The sequence below is a fragment of the Ascidiella aspersa genome, chromosome 9 (genome assembly GCF_963924565.1).
Source record: "Ascidiella aspersa chromosome 9, kaAscAspe10.2, whole genome shotgun sequence".
NCBI classification, from domain to species: Eukaryota; Metazoa; Chordata; class Ascidiacea; order Phlebobranchia; family Ascidiidae; genus Ascidiella; species Ascidiella aspersa.
Window position 1 is genome coordinate 5,531,615 of NC_139455.1, and position 19,305 is coordinate 5,550,919.

At 37.1% G+C, this 19,305-nt stretch overlaps 2 protein-coding genes across 2 annotated transcripts in view; both read left to right on the forward strand.

The window, feature by feature from the left end:
* Positions 1-5,855, forward strand: part of LOC146132042 (uncharacterized) — a 51,177-nt gene extending 45,322 nt beyond the window's left edge. Inside the window, exons 49-54 of the mRNA XM_083397190.1 lie at positions 1,049-1,208; positions 2,024-2,192; positions 2,911-3,081; positions 3,791-3,937; positions 4,858-5,156; positions 5,826-5,855. Coding sequence (XP_083253316.1) covers positions 1,049-1,208; positions 2,024-2,192; positions 2,911-3,081; positions 3,791-3,937; positions 4,858-5,156; positions 5,826-5,855 — 976 coding nt within the window. The remainder of the gene's footprint in view (positions 1-1,048; positions 1,209-2,023; positions 2,193-2,910; positions 3,082-3,790; positions 3,938-4,857; positions 5,157-5,825) is intronic.
* An 11,008-nt stretch (positions 5,856-16,863) lies between these two features.
* Positions 16,864-19,305, forward strand: part of LOC146132043 (uncharacterized) — a 52,822-nt gene continuing 50,380 nt past the window's right edge. Inside the window, exons 1-4 of the mRNA XM_083397191.1 lie at positions 16,864-16,870; positions 17,087-17,250; positions 17,725-17,849; positions 19,032-19,168. Coding sequence (XP_083253317.1) covers positions 16,864-16,870; positions 17,087-17,250; positions 17,725-17,849; positions 19,032-19,168 — 433 coding nt within the window. The remainder of the gene's footprint in view (positions 16,871-17,086; positions 17,251-17,724; positions 17,850-19,031; positions 19,169-19,305) is intronic.

Consider the following 19,305-nt stretch of genomic DNA (forward strand, 5'->3'; position numbering starts at 1 on the left):
AACATACCCTTGGACTTTCCCCTTGCATAACATGGACTTAAAATATTATTGACTGCTTAAATCATCAACACGTGGATATTATGATTCTAAAATTCTCAAAGAAAAGCAATTTCAGAATTTGGGAAAATGACCTAATTCCCGAATACTACGTATGGCGAGTTTTAAGTAGATGAGGACGCCTAATCATTTTAAAACTTTGCGACTCTTGTACGGTAATAGGCATAATTTTGCTTGTTGTCCACTTCCTCACGTTTCCTGTTATAGTAACTTAGTTAGGGATTGTGTTTAGCACTATGCGCTTAGAAAAGTGTTTCTCAACCAATGTTTTGCCGTTCAAATTGATTTAATCACCGACTGCATTTCACACTTTAGATTTATAGAGATTGGTTCTAAGTAGTAATAAGAATATCAAAGCCCATACAGAAGTAGGTATAATTTTGGACGTTTCGAATAACTCTGTTGTAAATGAATATAGAGTTATTCGAAACGTTCAAAATGATACCTACTTCTGTATGGGCTTTGATGTTCTTATTACGTCTTACTACAACCTCCAACCATTATGCTCCAAAGGTCTAACTAGGATTTCTCATTTTTTTAGAAAAATGTCTAAGCATTTCAGCATGCTTGTTAGACTCTAAAAATCACATGCATATCGTTCTGACCAAAGAGTTTAAACTAAAATTATTTGTATCGACTTAGGGGCTTAAATGGCGTCGAAGCAAGTGGCATTTTTGGTAAAGTCCGAATTAAATTAAAACTAGAATTCACACACACAAGCAATTCACAAATTCGATTGGAACTAGAATTAGCCTCGTTTTGCTCTAATACTTTAGACTAGAAAACTAGAATTATTATCACATTAACTGAAGATAGTACAAGTTTGTATCGAGACGTCCTAATTAAGGCTATGTCGATCTACTCGATCTTTTTGGCTTTCCATTTATTATCAAGCTAGAATGCTCAAGTTGTCCAAGTCTGCTTTGGATAGACTATAACACCAGATAGACTAAAGAACAACATGGAGCCGTTTTTTCGCTTTTTATCGTAGCGACGGAACGTGGAAGGTGACATCGTCGGCGATGTGCGACTCGACCCTACCCTACATCTGCAAGCAGCTTCTGCTTGACATCCCAACCACCCCTGACCCGGGGGAGGGCACTTGCGACCCCCATTTCTTCGCCTACGGCCAGAACTGCTACTACGTCGAGGTACCTTTCCGGTGGTCTTAGATGCTTAGAAATAACTGGCCGGATGCTCTAAAATTGCCAACGAATTTGACTGGTTTTATTATATGGGAATTAGGTTGGCTTTGTCTACTTAAATGCCGATGCTAGTCTAATCTAAGAGAATGACTTGGACATGAGTCAGTGAAGCAATTAGCTTGACTTCCACTTTAGCGCTGTCATAAATAAAATTGATGAACTACTTAATTTTACCTTGTTTGTTGCACGTTTCGACAAATGACTTGACTTGACTTACGTCTTTTAGACAAATGACTTGGGTGAAAAGAAGTGTTTTCATTAGGCTGTTTTTAAATCAAATTTGGTTTTTAATTTTTGCACAAAAAACAGTTTGCTTGCCTTATGCATCGTCCTTGTTGTTTGCCAATTAAAATACTACTAAACATCAGGCGACATTTTTAATGGGCCAATATTTTTTTTGAATGTCGATGACTTCACTCGGACTTATTTTGGGTAACTGATGTCTTTAACAGGGCTTTACCTTGCTATTCATTTCTATGCCTTAGTCCTAAGAATTTTGCAAAATATTTTTTTTCTATTCTTTAACGATAGGAAAATGACTTGTTTGTCGACGGGGTTTTAGCGTAAGTGTGTTCATACAGATGTCAAAGTAAAAATTAAGAAACTGGCTGATCGTTTCTAGGGTTTAATGGCTGGCGGCGAACAAGCTTTTAGAATTTTGAGACGGTATAGTTACCCCACAATTTTAAACTTTTAATCTTTTTCTACTATTAAAATACTGTCACAACTTATTTTCAAACCCTCCTTTCAATTTACCGCAGACGGCTCAGACCACCTCGGCTTACCGATCTTGGCACGATGCATCGTACGAGTGTCAAATTAGAGGAGCAACTCTCGCCAGCTTCCATTCGGAAGAGGAATGCTTGGCTGTGATAGGAAACCTTGGATCCTCGCACAACCTCTACATCGGGCTGACGTCCAACGGTTTCAGTGAGTTCTTAGAGAATTTTTTAAACTCTGCAAGCCATATAGGCCATATGGGCTTTCGTCAAAGGGTTTTAGTAAGTGGTTGAGAATGTGCTGAAGAATATTATACCTCTGCTAGCAAAGGACTCCCCATTTGCTCATCAAGCTATTAAAAGGTTTCTGTATTTTTTATGGAAGGACCTTTTTTTTAAATACCTCATGCTTTCACAATACATGGTTGGAAAATATTTCACTATTACTGTAATGCATTTAAAATGTACAGTTTGCCGCTTTGTTGGTTACGAATTTACTGCTAGACATGCTCATGTGGGGTAGTCTTACTCGAGTCTAACTCGAGTCTGCATAGTCTTACTCAAGTACCGAGTCTGACGCGAACAAACAAACCGAACTCGTCGAGTCTCGAGTCCGACTCCGACTTCGCAGCCCTGCGTGGTATTATATTTTGAACGAGTGATTTTATTCAAGACGATCCATAAAGGCCTTTTTCCTGTGCAACGTTAATTTTCTTGTACACGATTAATGCTTTCGTGTCGTCCGGTTACTTACGTTAGTGGCTCGTTAATAACCGAAGGACAGGAAAGGTTAAGTGAGCTGAAACACTGCACTTCCTAATTCCGCATTTAATTTTTCAATCGTCCTTAATTTTTTACATAAATACCACAAAGCATTGATTAAATTAGCCACCAAGTGATTTCATTTCCGTTCTGACCCCTTTTCGCAGACGGTTGGCAGTGGGCGGACAATTCTGGGGTGGATTTCTTCAACTGGGTCCCGGGTGAGCCGAACGGTATGGAAAGGGGTGAGTCCTGCGTGGAAATGTACCCCTGGGACGGACGATGGAACGACGTTGATTGCCTTCAAGGGCGCGGATACGTGTGCAAGAAGTCGAAAGGTGAGTGGTAAAGCACCTACCTAATCTGGTTCTAACCTTTATTATAATATCCCAAACATTTTTATAGGCGAATTCTAAATAAGCTTTACCGCCTTTTTGTCGTTCCACCGAAAGTTTTTTGTACATTTTATGTTTAATCTAAAAAGTCAGTGTTGTAGCGACTTGAGTCCATAACTTCACTTAAATTAATGACTGTCATTTTTTTCAAAATCCTTGACTTGAATATTTTATTTTGCGATAGGATTTCAACTACATGTCGGTCATTTTTGAGAGAACGAATTAGAAAAATCCCGTAGCTGGCATTATTAACATTTTTATGAAATTTATGGGAATTCTAAACATACTCTACCGCCTTTTTTCCTTTCACACGAAAATTTTACGTTTTAAGTTGGACATAAAGCCAGTGGTCTACTACTTTAACCAATGACTTAACTGAACTAAATGACTTGACTTGAGTCACTATTATCACCTTTCGCGGCCTGAACAATATATTTGTAGGCAAAATGATTTTGAGTTCAGTCAGTTTGGTAAATGACTTGACTTGGACATAATTGACTTACTTTGGGAAAATAACTCTAGTCTAGACTTCACAAACGTAATTGGGACAACGACTTAGGTTACTGTAGCGCTTTGTACTACCAGGTCAAAGTTTAAACCGCCCCACATTTACACGAGCCTTAACAAAACCTCCACTGGACTTGACTTACAGCGATCTCAGCTTGCGGTGATGTGCCGGAGGTGGATCGAGTGGATTGTGGATACGTGGGAATCGAGGACTCGCTCTGCTTAAGAAGAGGATGCTGCTGGGACTCAACGTTTGCCAACGCAAACTTCTCCGGCTGCTTCTATCCGGGAGGTAAGAATTTGGAGGACCGTACTTTTCGTCGATGTAGTAAATTTAAAATTAACTTTTTATGTTTGTAATCTGTGAAACACGTACCACTGATAGTATAGGAAGCCTTGTAGGGTGGCGAGGAAAATTGACGAAACTTAACATTGCGGTTGCCAAAATAACATTGCGGTTGCCAAATGATACTCCCAATAAAAATTCTAAAATTATATTACCCCAATGAATTGCCTATAATCCCAAATCTGTGCAAGCGGCGTAAGCGTTGGTTTTGAATTCAAATTATATTTTGACATATTTAAACTTGGGAAAAGTGATTTCTATTTAAACCAGGTGTAATACAGTCACACAGGTAAACGTCATTAACTGATACGCTACCTGAACTGGTTGAAACATACTGACTTATTACGTCAAAAATTAACCTGCGCTTTTTGTTGCTGTTAGAAGTCATGTTTTTGCAATCACTATTGTACCAGCTATAGTTAGTTTTATTGGTTTGTTGTTGACTACTTTAGTTTTGTCAATTATTTTTAATCCCTTGATAAGCTTCAACCCTTTATCGATAAATTAAGGTCAATCAATAATGTTTGTCCAATACAGCATTACAAATATAAACCACTACAGGTCGTCGAAACGTCGAAAAAGAAATATAACTACCGAAGGAGTTGTTTTTTGTTTAATATTATGCTTGGTAGCAACAATTTATATAAATATAAACCATGTTTAAAAAAGTAAAAACGACAGATCATCTATGTTTTTTATCTCTGCTCCTTACAGGCTAATTTTTGAAATTTTATTTTGTTATAGTTTTAATGCAACCATGTTGTAATTGACGGATCAAACATATTTGCTTGCAAACAAACGCATTTAAAATTCCAACAAGGTTATTTGTTGTTCGTATTGGTAACCCCTCAAATTTACCTCCACAGGGGTGAGCGTGGGTCCTTCCGGCGAGCCGATTACCACCACCACCCCCGAAAACGTCCCCATCGGGGGCGGCCTGAGCGCTGGGGCCATCGTGGGTATCATCTTGGGGGTGATTTTACTCATCGCCATCGGCGGGGTAGCCTTCTTCTGCATGAGAGGGGACACGAAGTCAATTGGTATGCCCTCAATGCCATCAATGCCGTCGATGCCCAAGTTCGGGAACGGGGGAAGCACCTCGAGCCCATCGTCGGCCGCCCAACCCTCAGTGGGTTTCGACAACCCCGTCGTCTCGATGAACGCTGTAAGTTCCACAAGTTATATAAGCATTTCAGCTGTGGTTCAAGTAAGCTCTTCTTTAGTGAGCATTGTTTGGACATTCTAGTAAAACAATAGGCGTTACTGACGTCATAAATGCAAGGTTTTGGTAAGACAAGTATATAGGTATCATATTCGAATCAAACAATACTTATATGTCTTATAGTGGTGACATAAATGAGAGGAAATATTTAAGCTTTTGCAGAAAAAGTTATGCAAATCTGTTCGATATGTTTATACAATCTTACATTGCGATCGTAATACATTTTCAGGTTTTGTATTGACGATACCTGATGTTTAATATTTGATTAAGCTTCCTAGGAGAAAAATTACTCCAACCTTTGACTTGTTTGGCTAAAAAATAAAACTATGGAAAAAATTTCACAAGTAATTTTTAAGGCAGTTAGGTTTAAAAATAATACACCGCTGCAAAGAAAACCACAGCCCCTTATCTACCCATTAACGTTTCGTAACCCCGTAGATGAAGATTAAAGTTTTAGTGAACAGATAAACTTTTCAAGTAAAAGTTCATTCAGTTTTTAATGCTGCATGCTTTTCATCAGCCAAAGACATCTATCAGCAGCAGATAAAAATTATAAAGGCTTTTATATTTTATGCTGTCTTTTCTTTTAATTACTCTTCTGTCTTGTTTAAGGGTCTTGGAATGGGTGAAGAAGATGCTTAGCGTTTCAACTTTTGCGGATTAACTGTACAAATGTAGTCCTACAGTTCGAGTCATCGTCGAAATTTGTTTTTTCCCCTGAACACACCAGTATATTTTTCTTTCCTCCTTTTGTGCCGTTTTGAAAATTAAAATACATCACGATCGCTATTGCTGTACTGTGAGTCGTACTCAGGGGCGGATCCAGTTTGCATAAGCATTCGAATTGAGGCACATTGACACCAGACACACACATAATCCAATAGCTAGGTCAAAGGTCACCATAACCTTATTTTATAAAGGACTGGATGACTGTAATAGCTCAGCCTGATCATAAAACGAAATGAGCGTGTCGGACTTTATTAACTTGATTATCGAAAAAAAGTATAAAAAAAAGTTTAAAAACTTTAGTGAACCTCAATAAATTGTCGTTCAGTTATTTCATCAAAACTTAACACTGCAACTGTACTTTATTAGTGTAAAGAAAATATGCCGCTGGCCGCGGTGTATTTATCTTTACAGGCCGTAGCCTCATTACTCCTGGTTTCGGCTGTTGTTACAGAGCTAATAATTATTATTGTTTAGATGGCAGTGTCGTCACAGTTTTTTTTTGTCTCACAAAAAGCGCAGAATAAAATGTTGATTAAAATATTTCAAAAAGCCTTACAAGTACATCCGTTTCAAGTTAAAAGTTAAAATTGCCCTATCTATGTTTTTGTATATTTTCCACGGCGCCATGCTCGCAACAAAAAATAAAAATGTTAAATCAAATTACCTAAATTGACTCTAGGAAAGCACAACATTGTGTTTAACCGCTAAATGTTGCTAAAATATATCTCTATCCATCCGCCCCTGGTCGCGTTCTGTAATCAAGTGTTAAATTGTTTTATTTCATTTGTATAATAAACACAGATTTTATGATTTAGAAGCGGGACTTTTTGTGCTAGCTCAGTGTTTCGCAACTTTTTGGTCCCGACTCATAGTTGAGTCGCCGTTAAATTGGTTAGGTCGCCTACTGTAGCATGTTTCATTTTGTTGAGATTGGTTCTGAGCAAGGTTTCTCCGAAATGTGAGAAAATTGCGGAAGGAATACGATAACATGGCTCATATCAATTAAATTGGAACTTCTTTATGCTACATATGTCTTAGGGAAATTTATTTAAGCTGTGTGTTTGTGTGTTCAGTCGACTGTACAGCAGGGGTTGTTATACTTTTTTAGCGTGTGATATATTGAGAAATTTGGCAAAAAATCGTGGTACACTTCCATTTCCTAACTTTGCAATAGCCTTTAATTACCATATACGTTAAAGCAATAAGAAAATTTCCTCATACTATTAGTTTTTGAATGTATATAGTGTGCATTCAAGACCCACATGCTTGACTGTATACCTATTTGCTATGAGAATAGGTTAATGTCTAAAAATACAAAAAGCCTCGCGTTATACTTATGTGTCTCTCGAGGCACACTGGTGTGCCGCTGTACAAAGTTTGAAAATCGCTGGTGCAGGACTTTAAATGGATCAAGGCCTCCTGCGAGTCACTCTGATTGCACAAGCGCCGAAAGCAACCGACTACCGACTTTAATCTACGCTTTTGAAAACTTATGTATTCATGAGGCTGTTACTTGCTAATAGCCTCAGTTCATGACCGGAAGTTTATGATACATTATAACTAACTTCGCTTCAGTACAAAACTTATTTTTTTAAAGGGTAGATTAAAATAATGATGATGCTCATGGAGGTAACATATATTTATCGTATAACATCAAAACCAACTCATTTTAGGCTTCTTTTGTACCTTGTTTTATCTTAATTTGCAACCAAAGATCGTCTTTCTAACCATTCGGATTAATGCAGATTATTTTAATCGAAGAAAATTCTGAACGCTATATTACGAAAATATAGTCAGATATAATCCAGATATTGTCTTCATTCAATATACTATGTGTTTGCGTAGTAATATTTATAATTTTCTTATGAACTGGAATTTCTTTCTCTTATCGATATTGAGAAAATATTTAAAAGATCGGAATACCCAAAAATTAGAAGAAAACCCAGATCGGGTCCGATCACCCGATAGCAGGTAATAGTATCGCTACGTCTCCGATATTGGGGTTGTATCGTAATTATCCTGACAACACCTAATTATCCTGACCATTTTAGCTTCGTTTCGCACTCCAACGTAGAGCTTTTACTTAAGTTCATCTTTTTCAACAGTTTTACATTAAAAAAGTTCAAGAAGCATTAACGTTGTAATTTTCATTATCACCACTCTAGTTTTTTGGACTATTAACGCCATTTAGTATCGTATTGGACGGCGATATTTTTTGCCCAGTATCGGAATAAACAACCGAGTATCGGACATAACGAACTCTGTTTACGCACATTAGCCTCCAAATGCAGATAACGCACGTTCGGGTCCATATGTATTATTTTTATCTACAGTATACACTATACGCACGTCGGACTCATCCCCGTGCACATTGCATTGATATCGTGTACGTCTACAAGCCATTATGTATTATTTTTATCTACAGTATACACCAATGGTCGGCAAACTTTTTTTGTCGCGGCCCAAAGTAGCCTTTTCAGAGCTATTGAAGGCCCACCACGTAAAACCACTATGAAAACATGGCGGATTTATGATATTTGACTTTAAGGTGAAATATATTACGGCGCCTTGGTGCCCAACACACTGCCATATCATAATGTAAAACATAATATAAAACGAAGAATATACTCGCGAAGCGCAAAAATCTTTTCAATTACTTACAGTTTAAGTTGGCAAAAAATACAGTTGGACAGGCTCCCCCACATTTGGAACGTGGGTCTTTCTAAGCTGAGTCAATGTAAAAATTATATTCCAAACCAACTTTAAAAAAAAGTGCTATGAACGAACGACTATCACGCCGCCCACAAATAAAATATAAAACTTAGCAATTCAAAAGTGACTCACGGGCCACTAAAATTGTCTCTGCGGCCCACAGTTGGCCGACTTATAAAAAATAAATTGTGAATTCAAAAAGAAACCATAACCAAGCTTTCGCATTTATGTTTTTCAATTTTTTTTTTAAAACATATCGGTGAAATTATTTTTTTTCCTATAGACCAGTATGTAACAATGAAAAATAATATATATGCTTGTCCTCGACATTCAACCTAAATTGCGTTATAAAAAATAAAATAAAAAAAAACACAGCGTCGTCGCTTACGTGAAACGTTGTAATAATAATATTTTTTAATTAGTATTTTAACAAGATCCCACCAACAAACTAAAGTTTTAACGCAGATTACTTGTTAACGAAAAACAAATTTTTAGTCGCTTCTTGGATGCCCGATAATACAAAGTAGACAGACTGAGTTTTTGTACAGAGGCGATATCGTAGCTGGTGAGGTTTATCCGAGGCGCGATTATTAATAGTTAAAATAAAAAAAAAAGATATAAATAACTTATTATACGGCCCATTAATTAACGAAGAAAATAATGTTATATGCCCATTACATTGAAGACTTCAAAAGTAACGTTTAAAAGTAAAATTAAAAGTGTTTGTTTTAACTTTTTACTTAAGTGACATCATTTGCTTCAAAATGTCGAAGCGGCTTCTGCAAAAACATAAATGTGAAAAACAAAAAAAACGAAATCAACAACTTTGAATTCTTACTGTCTGGTTTCTCTCACGGAGAAGCTTTTCGTCGCCAACCAACAAACGAAAGTTTAATCGAGGATTACTTAAAACGAAATTTAAGGTTTAAAGATGTCTTCTTCAAGATTGGCGAAGTGCTGCTTGACGTTTACACAAAATCGTCAAGGCCCTAAGCTTTGGGTGAGTTTGTCCCATTTAGGAAGTAAAGCAGCTTCGAGCTTGGTTTGAACTTCGATGGGCGATTGGAAGAAGACTGCTCGTAAGTCAAGTGTCATTATAGTTAGTTGGTTGCAGGTTGATTGTTGTTAGTTACTACTACTCTACACTGGAACGAGTAGTAGAAATCACTGAAAATAAACGGTCAACGTCTTCTTCTAGATGTGGCAGAATACTACTATACTAAAGTTACAAACATCGCGCCTACAGATAACAACTCACCAAAAAACTCCGCTAAAAATACTTAAGACTATCTTCGCGAAAACGAAATTAAATTAAAAAAAGTTACAACAAATATACTAGAAAAATAAAATTTTGTTTTATACAAAAAAAAAAAAAAAAAAAAAAAACTTTTTTAGCCAGGCGAAATATTTTTTCTTTTTTTTTTCTTTTATGATTGCAGTTTGTCCAAACGCTCTTGGAGAAACCGCAAATTATCATTTATTCATTCTGAAGTCATTTTCTCAAAAACAGTAACATTTGTGGATTGTGAAGATTGGTTAATAAAGTACTTCTGGTGAATATATACAGTTCATCATAAGTTGGATTTCAAATCAACCATTTTCTCAAAACGACTTCTAAATAACAGATTGACGACATGAAGCTGATCGCAGCCTACAAATAGTTCTAAGAACGAGTTTTTCTGTTTGATATAACGCTCGACTATTTATTATAGCGCATTTCAAATCATCAGTATTACTTATTTTATAACATAATGCTAAATCGGCAAAATTGGCCAATTTCGACGCTCATATACCAGCGATTTTTTTCGAATTTTTTTCGACCTGCTCCGATTTTGCTGAAATTTTCACAGAAGATGCGTTAGGACAATATGAATCCAACGGGGATACTTATATAGTCTAATTCTTTATAATTAACGAGAAAATGGACATTTTTTATAAAAATTATCCAAAAAAACGCGATTTTTGGCATTTTTTAAAAATCGACCATCTCCGATTTGGATGAAACTTGGTGTGTAGACGCGCCTTGGGCGTACAAACAACATGGTAAAGTTTCAGCCCCCTAACACCTAAAATAAGGCCAAAAAACGACTTTAAGGTTTTTTGATTTTTTTTCAATTTTGCGAATTTTTGAAAAAAAATCCGCGGGGATTTCCCAGAAAAATATCCCGGGGAATCTTTTTTCAATGCTTAACGGCTGTTAATTTTATTTATTATTTATTCTGACAATATTCTCCTGCATGCAGGTTATTTCACCGCCAAAACTTGATGCTAGCAAGCAACAATTGACAGTAAGCACTTAACCGACTTGCCAAATACATTCCCATCCAGTGAAGCTCTTAACGGGAGCAATTTGCTTCGCCCAAAAGCCACAAGTCGGGTGTTATTAGCTTGTTGTAATGCAAAACCTCTATGTTAAATTAAGGTTATAAACTGTATGAAAAAACTTTCGTTTGTTGGTCGAAAGTGGAGCAAAAATTAACTAAAATGTTCTGCTTTAATGAGTTTGGTAAATTGTGATTAATTTGTTAAAGCAAACCATTTGAAGCCAAGATAATTACAAAACAAATCTCAACATACACTTTAGTTACCTGCCGTTTGTTGCAAAACAAAGTGCGTTTTTTCAACTGACTAAAGACCGCAAAAACTTTTTTTTTCCTGCTGAACTTAACTGATAGAATGTAAGTTGTAGTAATCGTTTTGGCTCGATTCTTCCAACTGAAGAAAAGGGCCGGAAATACCACAACACGGTTAGTGATGGTCTGGGCCAAGCCCTTTATTAAACCTGTATCCACCAGGGAACACGTGCCACCACGAGGGTAGAGTCCGAATTGCCAAGCGGAGTAGGGGATTTTTTTGTGGAAAAGTAGCCAACGTTTCGTGTAATTCGCAAATATAGATATGTTTTTGTACCGAATAAGAAGTTAACTAAATATACAAAACGCGGCTCTATACAACAGCGACAGTGTACATTTTTACAAATTAAAGGTTAAAAACACTAAAAAATGAACAGGTTATCGGAAACAGCCTCTGTTTTCTTCAAATAGTTCAGACGGTAAATCCAAGTTTCATCATTCTTTTTTGCCTACGACAATTGGTATTCCTAGGCGGTCTACCATCCACTCAATCCCAATCCCGATGTTGCTTAACTTCCGAGATCGGACGAGATCGGGTGCATTCAACCCTACACAGTTAGGTAGGTATAAGACGTAAATGTTTAACCTTTCGTTTGTGGTGGAGGTGGTACAATTTTGACAGCTCGTTTTGTTACTGTAAAATAAAAATGGTAGGATTTAAGACCAGCGCCCTTTTTTCAGAAGACCATTGTTTTTTATAAGTTTAATCACTTTTACCTCGTAATTTCAATAAATGCTTTATTATATAATTGCTATTTACAAATACCGCCGACGATTTTAATAACGGTGTTAACAACGTAAATACCCGGAAATTAATAACTAGTGAAGCTCTAATTGTGTATTATATGCGCGAAGCACAACAAATTTTGCGTTTACGTATAGTTAAAGTTGGCCAAAAATATAGATCGACAGGTACTCAGGACCATATTTGCCACGTGGGTCAGAACCACGCCGAGACAATATAAAACTTATAAGCCACATGTAGTTTTAAAACAAAGTGCAATAAATGTATACGGCTATCACGCGGCCCACAACTACATGATAACACTAAGCTATTCAAAAGTAACTCGCGGCCCACGAAAAATGGCTCTGCGGCCCACATTTGGGCCGTGGCCCACAGTTTGCCGACCACTGGTATACACTATACGCACGTCGGACTCATCCCCGTGCACATTGCATTGATTTCGTGTACGTCTCCAAGCCATTATGTATTACACTTGCGCCCGATCGCAGATTTCATATACGCGTCTGCATTCGTACGTGCGAAACGTATCTGGATGGGACCGCAGAAATATTTTGCACACTCTGTGTTGTGCCCAAATAGGCTAAGTGATGTTTATGTGATTCAATGAAGGCAACTGTATGAGACAGTGATTCCTAAACTTTTTTGGCTCCCGGCACACTAAAAAAATCCTAACTATTTCGCGGCACTCTTTTAACAGAATAACAATGGAGTAGTTTTACAATCGCCCTTAACAAGACAAACTCTATGTAAATCTCTCAAAAAATTTTAATTTGTTGTGAGTAGTTCGTATTTAAGTATAAAATGCTTGCGTGTATGCCTATTGATAATACTAATACTCTCTTTTCGAAATTACAAAAAGTTTCACGGCACGCTTGACAATCTCTCGAGGCACGTTAGTGTGCCGCGGCACACAGTTTGAGAATCACTGGTATGAGACCATACATTTCCAAAACTTCAGAGTTTGAACAGGGATGTTAAAGATTTACAATATTTGTTTTCGTTGATCAAATACAGTAAGCTACCTCGATGCCAAAATGTATTACACCCCAAAATAATATTGGTTTAATGTTTGTAAAAATAGTTTATATAGTATTTTAAAGCCAAAAAGGTCGAGTAAATTGAAATTATCTTGACAAAGACGTTTCGATGCAATCTTGTATCATTTTTATCAGTTACCTTTTTTGGTTTGGAATTCATTATCAAGTTACATTACAGATCCATGCATAGTGTTCCTTAGTATATTGGTTTTCATTACGGTTAGCATTCTAGTGTTACCTTGTTTTATTGATTTCACAGATATAGTTTGTTACGCTAATAAAGGTTTTTGTAATCACAGAATGAAACGATGTTGTGCAGGCCCGAATAAAATCATGTCTGGAGGCCTTTATTGGTTTGAACAACCTGCGTTTCAATTGTGAACCCAGCCGTGTGCACGTCGCCAACAGACGGTGTGTATTGTTTGCTCAAGTATGTTTCAAGCAACGACGCTGCCAAAGATTAATAACTGACGACGAGGCGCGAGCACAATTATCCCTGACTGGTAATTAATAATTGCCACAACGGTGTCAAAAAGCTGCAGTTGATGCAATTCAATCGTCTGCTGTGATCGCCCCCGGTATGGCTTGACATTTACTGACGAAATAAAAGTGCAGCTATGCTTTATATTAACTGTTAGAGAAATCTGAGTATTTACGTTATTAAGTTTTTAATTTTACAGTAAATGTATTTAGGCCTTCGAAGTGTGATGTTATGTAAAAGGGCCTCCCAGACAAGATTTTAAGACACTTTTCGAAGTATGAACATTTAGATGTTTTAAATCTAAAAAAAAGGGCTACAAAGCAGAAATATTTTTAAAATTAACAGAAATTTATATTTCGACTAATAAAACCAAGCATCATCAGTTCTCTAGTTTCACTATTCAGTACTCACTAGCTTTTGTACAGAAACTAAATTATTCCAGTTTTCATACGGCGAAATATATATTTCTGTTGATGGAAAGAAAGGATTTATACTTACTCGTTTTTTGTTAAACAGCGTAAATATTCAATTAAATCGAATGTAGGGTTTTCTTTTGCATTTATTGTTTGCCGGAGATTTCTTACAAGCCAAAGTAATTTAGCTTTTCGAAATATGTTTAAAAAATGTTAGTTTTTAAAGCTCAGGGTTATCAAGGCAGCTGAAGTATAGGCTAAGGATTTTGTAAATATCTTAAAACATTTCACAGAAACGACCAAAACAATTTTTTTTACATTGCAAGAATTTACAATAAAATATTTCCGACTGCCTTTTTTGCGAGCAAAATATTTCTTTCCATCAAACATGTTTTAATTTAAACGGCCTTTACGTAAAATTTTTTTTTAACGGTGATCGTTCCGCCTTGAATGCTGGTAATGTAATCATTTCTATTAAATTTAGTCGTTCCGCGAGATTATTTCTTTCTTCTCAACAGGTCGATTGCCTTTACGTAGAATCCTGGTGTCAACAAAATCTGTTGTCAGGATAAAAACGAAATTCGCTTGAAAAAAAGGGATTACGATGAAGGCTTCTTGCGCTTTGCTATTTGCCTTCTGTTTCGCCGCAGCTTTTTCAAGAGGTTTGTGTTGTTTTTTGAAAAATAACCTTTGCTCACTTTCACTTTCACCTGCCAATGATATTACAAGTGGCAAACTCTATCCTTTTTTATCACGCATACATACCAAGTTCCCGAACGGTTGCTAGTAATAAACAAAGTGTATTTGATTAGAGAATATAATTCATCACTGTTTACTTCAGTCTAGTGATTAATCTCGATTGGGTTGGTTTTAAGCCACAAAATTCCAAGGACTTTAGAACAATAAATATATCTTCGGTTGCAATTTTTTAACCAGACAACAATAGAGTGTATAACAAATTAACCCTACACTTGCCTTTTCTCGTTAAAGTTCTGCTATAATGAAGGTTAATTTGAGCTATTATTAAGTGCTTTTAAGTTTCACTCAGTCGTTGTGACTCGGGTCATGTCACGTGTTTCAAGCAAATCGTCACCGAGTTTCGAGAAAAATCTACCGCGACTTATCGTGTGCTATTATACCGGAGCTAGCGACGTGACTTTGCTACACCTATGTATGTTCCTCGTTCACAGTCATCAACACATTAATACGCTCGCCATGAAATGGAGTTGAATAACTCAAAACCATATATTTGGTGAAAAAATCTCTATTGGATCATACTGTACGTTTTGTATAATCAGCATTGATTCCACACTTTTCCAGTTTGAAATAACTAACTCGTTTATTTCCACTTGACAAAAAATGGTGGCATCAGCAGTGTTAGTGTTATGTCTAAGTTGCTCAACTTCAAAAATGCGAAATTTTTCTCTCGCGCCTTTGAAGATTTATCTGTCTAATATAGTTCAGGAATAAACCTATAGAAAAAATGTAAATGTAAAAGTCTATATGTGCTTTCTACTTTGACCTGATGATGCACGGTTGACGGTTGTATGAAAGCTTGTCGAGAATGCAATACAATTTGTCTTTACATAGTGCCACCTGATTAGCATATACGTATATTGAATACGTATTTTGTGCGTTTTTTGTTACACTTACATACTAATTTCACCAATTTAAAAATAATTGTATTTTGTTTCGGACTCTGACCTGCTTCAAAATATACACGATCAATAAAACAAACATTTACCCAGTGTATAAACTAGTTGTTATCAACCGGGATACCGCGGCGCCCTGGTGATCCATGTTAAGGGTGCCGGCAGGTATTTGATATTTTTAAAAATCTGATTTTTTCTCAATTGGTAAGCTTCTTGAAACAACTATTTGTGTACGATTTGAGACCAAAATGTATCAAATTTTCCTACATGTTTTAAGTTTATTGTGTTGTTCCAGTTCCATTTATAGTGACATTTCAGTATAATACTAAACAGATCCTCTGTTAATTCTAATTGTTAACGTACCACAGGCGTTCGGTGTCATTCACGGGAACACACAATTAGACCTAAAAAGCAATAATACCAAAAGCATCAAAATCTATAAAACCATAATATTAAGAATAAGGCCTAAATTCATCGGAATAAGGCCTAAATTCATCGAAATAAGGCCTAAATTCATCGGAATAAGTCTCAAATTCATCGGAATAAGTCCTAAATTCATCGGAATAAGTCCTTAATTCTTGGGAATAAGTCCTAAATGCATCGGACTAAGGCCTAATTTCATCGGAATAAGTCCTTAATTCTTGGGAATAAGGCCTAAATGCATCGGACTAAGGCCTAAATTCATCGGAATAAGTCCTTAATTCTTGGGAATAAGGCCTAAATGCATCGGAAGAAGGCCTAAATGGCCAAAATAACCCCCGAACCTGTGGGTAGAGGGTATGGGACGATGGGGGCCATCGGTCTGGCATCGGCCCTTTTGGTGACCACGCTTGGACGCCCTAGTCTGACCGGCGCCGTCAGGGCGCCGCTGTTCCGGATTTTTGGTCCTGTTTGAGGTTATTGGTGGGTAATGGGTTAGGTTAGAAAATAGGTTAGTGTTGAAATTATTAGGGGAGTTAGTGATGTACTTAGGGGTGGGGTTTGGGGATTAAGTTTTGTTTAGACCAGATTCTGACTTTTTAGGTCTTATTCCGAAGGATTTAGGACTTATTCTGATTCAGACGGTACTAATACCATTAGGTATTAGTCCTATTTTGGCCTTATTCCGAATTGTGTTTTATTCTGACTTTGGTGTTGTTCTTGTCTCGGTCTTATGCCTGGAGTCCGTCATTGACACCCAAGAAGGCGACTTGAATACGTTGATAAACCAATACAATAACCAGGGGAGCTGTTTTTTTTATTAATATTATGCCTGGTAGAAGCAGTTTACACACTGGGTAAATGTTTGTTTTATTGGTCGTGTATATTTTGAAGCGGGTCATAGTCCGAAATGAAATACAAACTTTTTAAAATTGGTAAAATTAGTAAGTGCGGGTACCGACAAAATACGCTGTTTTTGTTCAATTTACCCTGAGTAAATATTTTTCGGGAGAACTCCATCAGCATCGGTTATACTTTTTTTGTCTTCCAGTGCGGAGCCAGAAGTGCGGGGGATGGATACCGTACAACGGCAAGTGCTGGTACTTTTCCGACGGAACCCTGGACCCGCAGCCGCCTAAAGCCTGGGTGAACGCCGAGTCGTGGTGCCAGTCCAACCATGGTCATCTGGCCAGCTACGCCACCGTTGACGAACGGGTGCGTTTTGTTGGTTTTGAGACTGACTTTTTGGAAAAAAATACGCAGTATTCGTGCTAATTTCCGTAACTGAATTTTAAGAGTTGAACATCAGGCCTCGCACGGTCCAGGAATTTGTTTTGCTGTTTATTACTCTACTCCAATAAATTGATTTACAGTTAACAGTTTTGGAAAGGGTTATGGACGTGGGCTATGCAGTTTTAATCTTGACAAGTTCGTTAAGCATTGATTACTTTATTTGCGAGCCAGACTCCTTCATCAAAAGGGCCAAATGGCGTCATTAAAATATTCATATTGGCCTATGATCCATTGGACCCAACCTCTTCTCCAAAATAACTCTCGCACGAACCATACAAACGCCTATCTACAAAACAGTCTTGCGGTCTGCTGCCTTGAAATGTTTTTGCCAACCTGTCAACTCAAAGTATCTTTGAGAACATTGTTCCAACCGAATAATGACGCATTTTTTTGCAGGACTGGGCGTATAACAACTACCTCATTAACAAGGACGACACCAGGTGGTGGATAGGTTTAACCGACAACAAACAAGATCAAAATTTTTTATGGGTGGATGACACACCCTTCGATCCGACAGTGCCGTAAGTCTTTGCTTGGTACTGCTTTGCATGCTACGAAGTCGGTTTGAAATACTGGAGTCCGACCCCGGCCTAGCGGGTTGCCTTAGTTTGGTAACTTTGTAACAAAATTGCAACTAGGTATATAGGTTGCCGCTTTTAAAATCTAAAAAGTATGTTTTTTTTTCAGCGTGCGAAATGTTATAATTATCTTAGATTTTTTAACATGCCCTGTTGAATGGCAAACTGCGACTGAAAAGTATACCAATGTTAGTTTGATATCGAACGAGTACTAATACTAGCACTGGCATCTATGCAGCTCTTTTAAAGGCTTGGCGTCGGTGACACTTAACAAATGTGAAGCGAACGTAATCATTTGAACTAAGTATGTATATAAAGAAGCATGTGAAGTTGCTTGTTGTTAACTGAATTGTGCGAATATTCGATTTCCCATCTATCATCATTCGAGTAAACACGTTTTTAGAGATCGTTCAAAATTAAATCGTGTTTTGTAAAATCGGTGTAAAAAAGTGTACAAGCTTTGAGCCACCAAAAACAACAACACAGGGTATTTTTCGACGTGCCTTTATTCGGTGGTTCCTCATTTTTTTGATTTGACATTATTTTGGATTCTAAGGTTTTTGTCATTAGTGAGCTTCGTGATACAGTTTTTTGTGTACGACCGGGGTGCAGCAAATCAAGAAGGTGTTCAACCTTGTGAACAATTAAAGTGAGCTGTTTCAATTTTTTATGGCGCCACCACAATTAACCACCGAGCGAAAATACTAGGGTATAGCCAAAATATTAAAAAAAAAATGTTTTCTCTATAGGGTGCCGCAAGCCTCAAAAGGTTAGGAACCACTGCTTTAGTTGCTTAACCGCATTTACGTTTTTATAAAAAAAGTTTAAATTTGATAATGAATTGCAAAGCCAAAAACGTCGAGTAGATCGACATCATCTTGATTATTAAGATGTTTCGATACGAGCTTATATCATCTTCAGATACAAGCTCGTATCGAATCGTCTTAATCAAAATAATGTCGATCTACTCGACCTTTTTGACTTTGCAATTCATTATCAAGCTACATTACAGATCCGTGCAAAGTGTTCCCTAGTTTATTTTTTTTTAATAAAATGAGAATAAAACATCTCCATAGTGAAAATTTATAAAAAGTAAAAATAACGAAAAAACGTGCGTTATTTTAGCGACTGGAAGGTTCAGGAGCCGAGCAATTTGGGCGACGAGGACTGTGTCGAAATCTGGGTCGAGCGATTCTACCCGGGAAAATGGAACGACGTCGACTGCGAAAAGGTCGACAGGTTCATCTGCAAGAGAGAGCCAGGTATAACCCGTGGGCGTAGTCAGAGAGGGACCACCAGGGGCCACGCCCCCCAATTCCGTGTCAATTTGTTAAAATAGTTAGCCTACGCAGAAAGTCATGTCTTTTTTTGCAAATTAACTAACTCTAAATTTTACTCC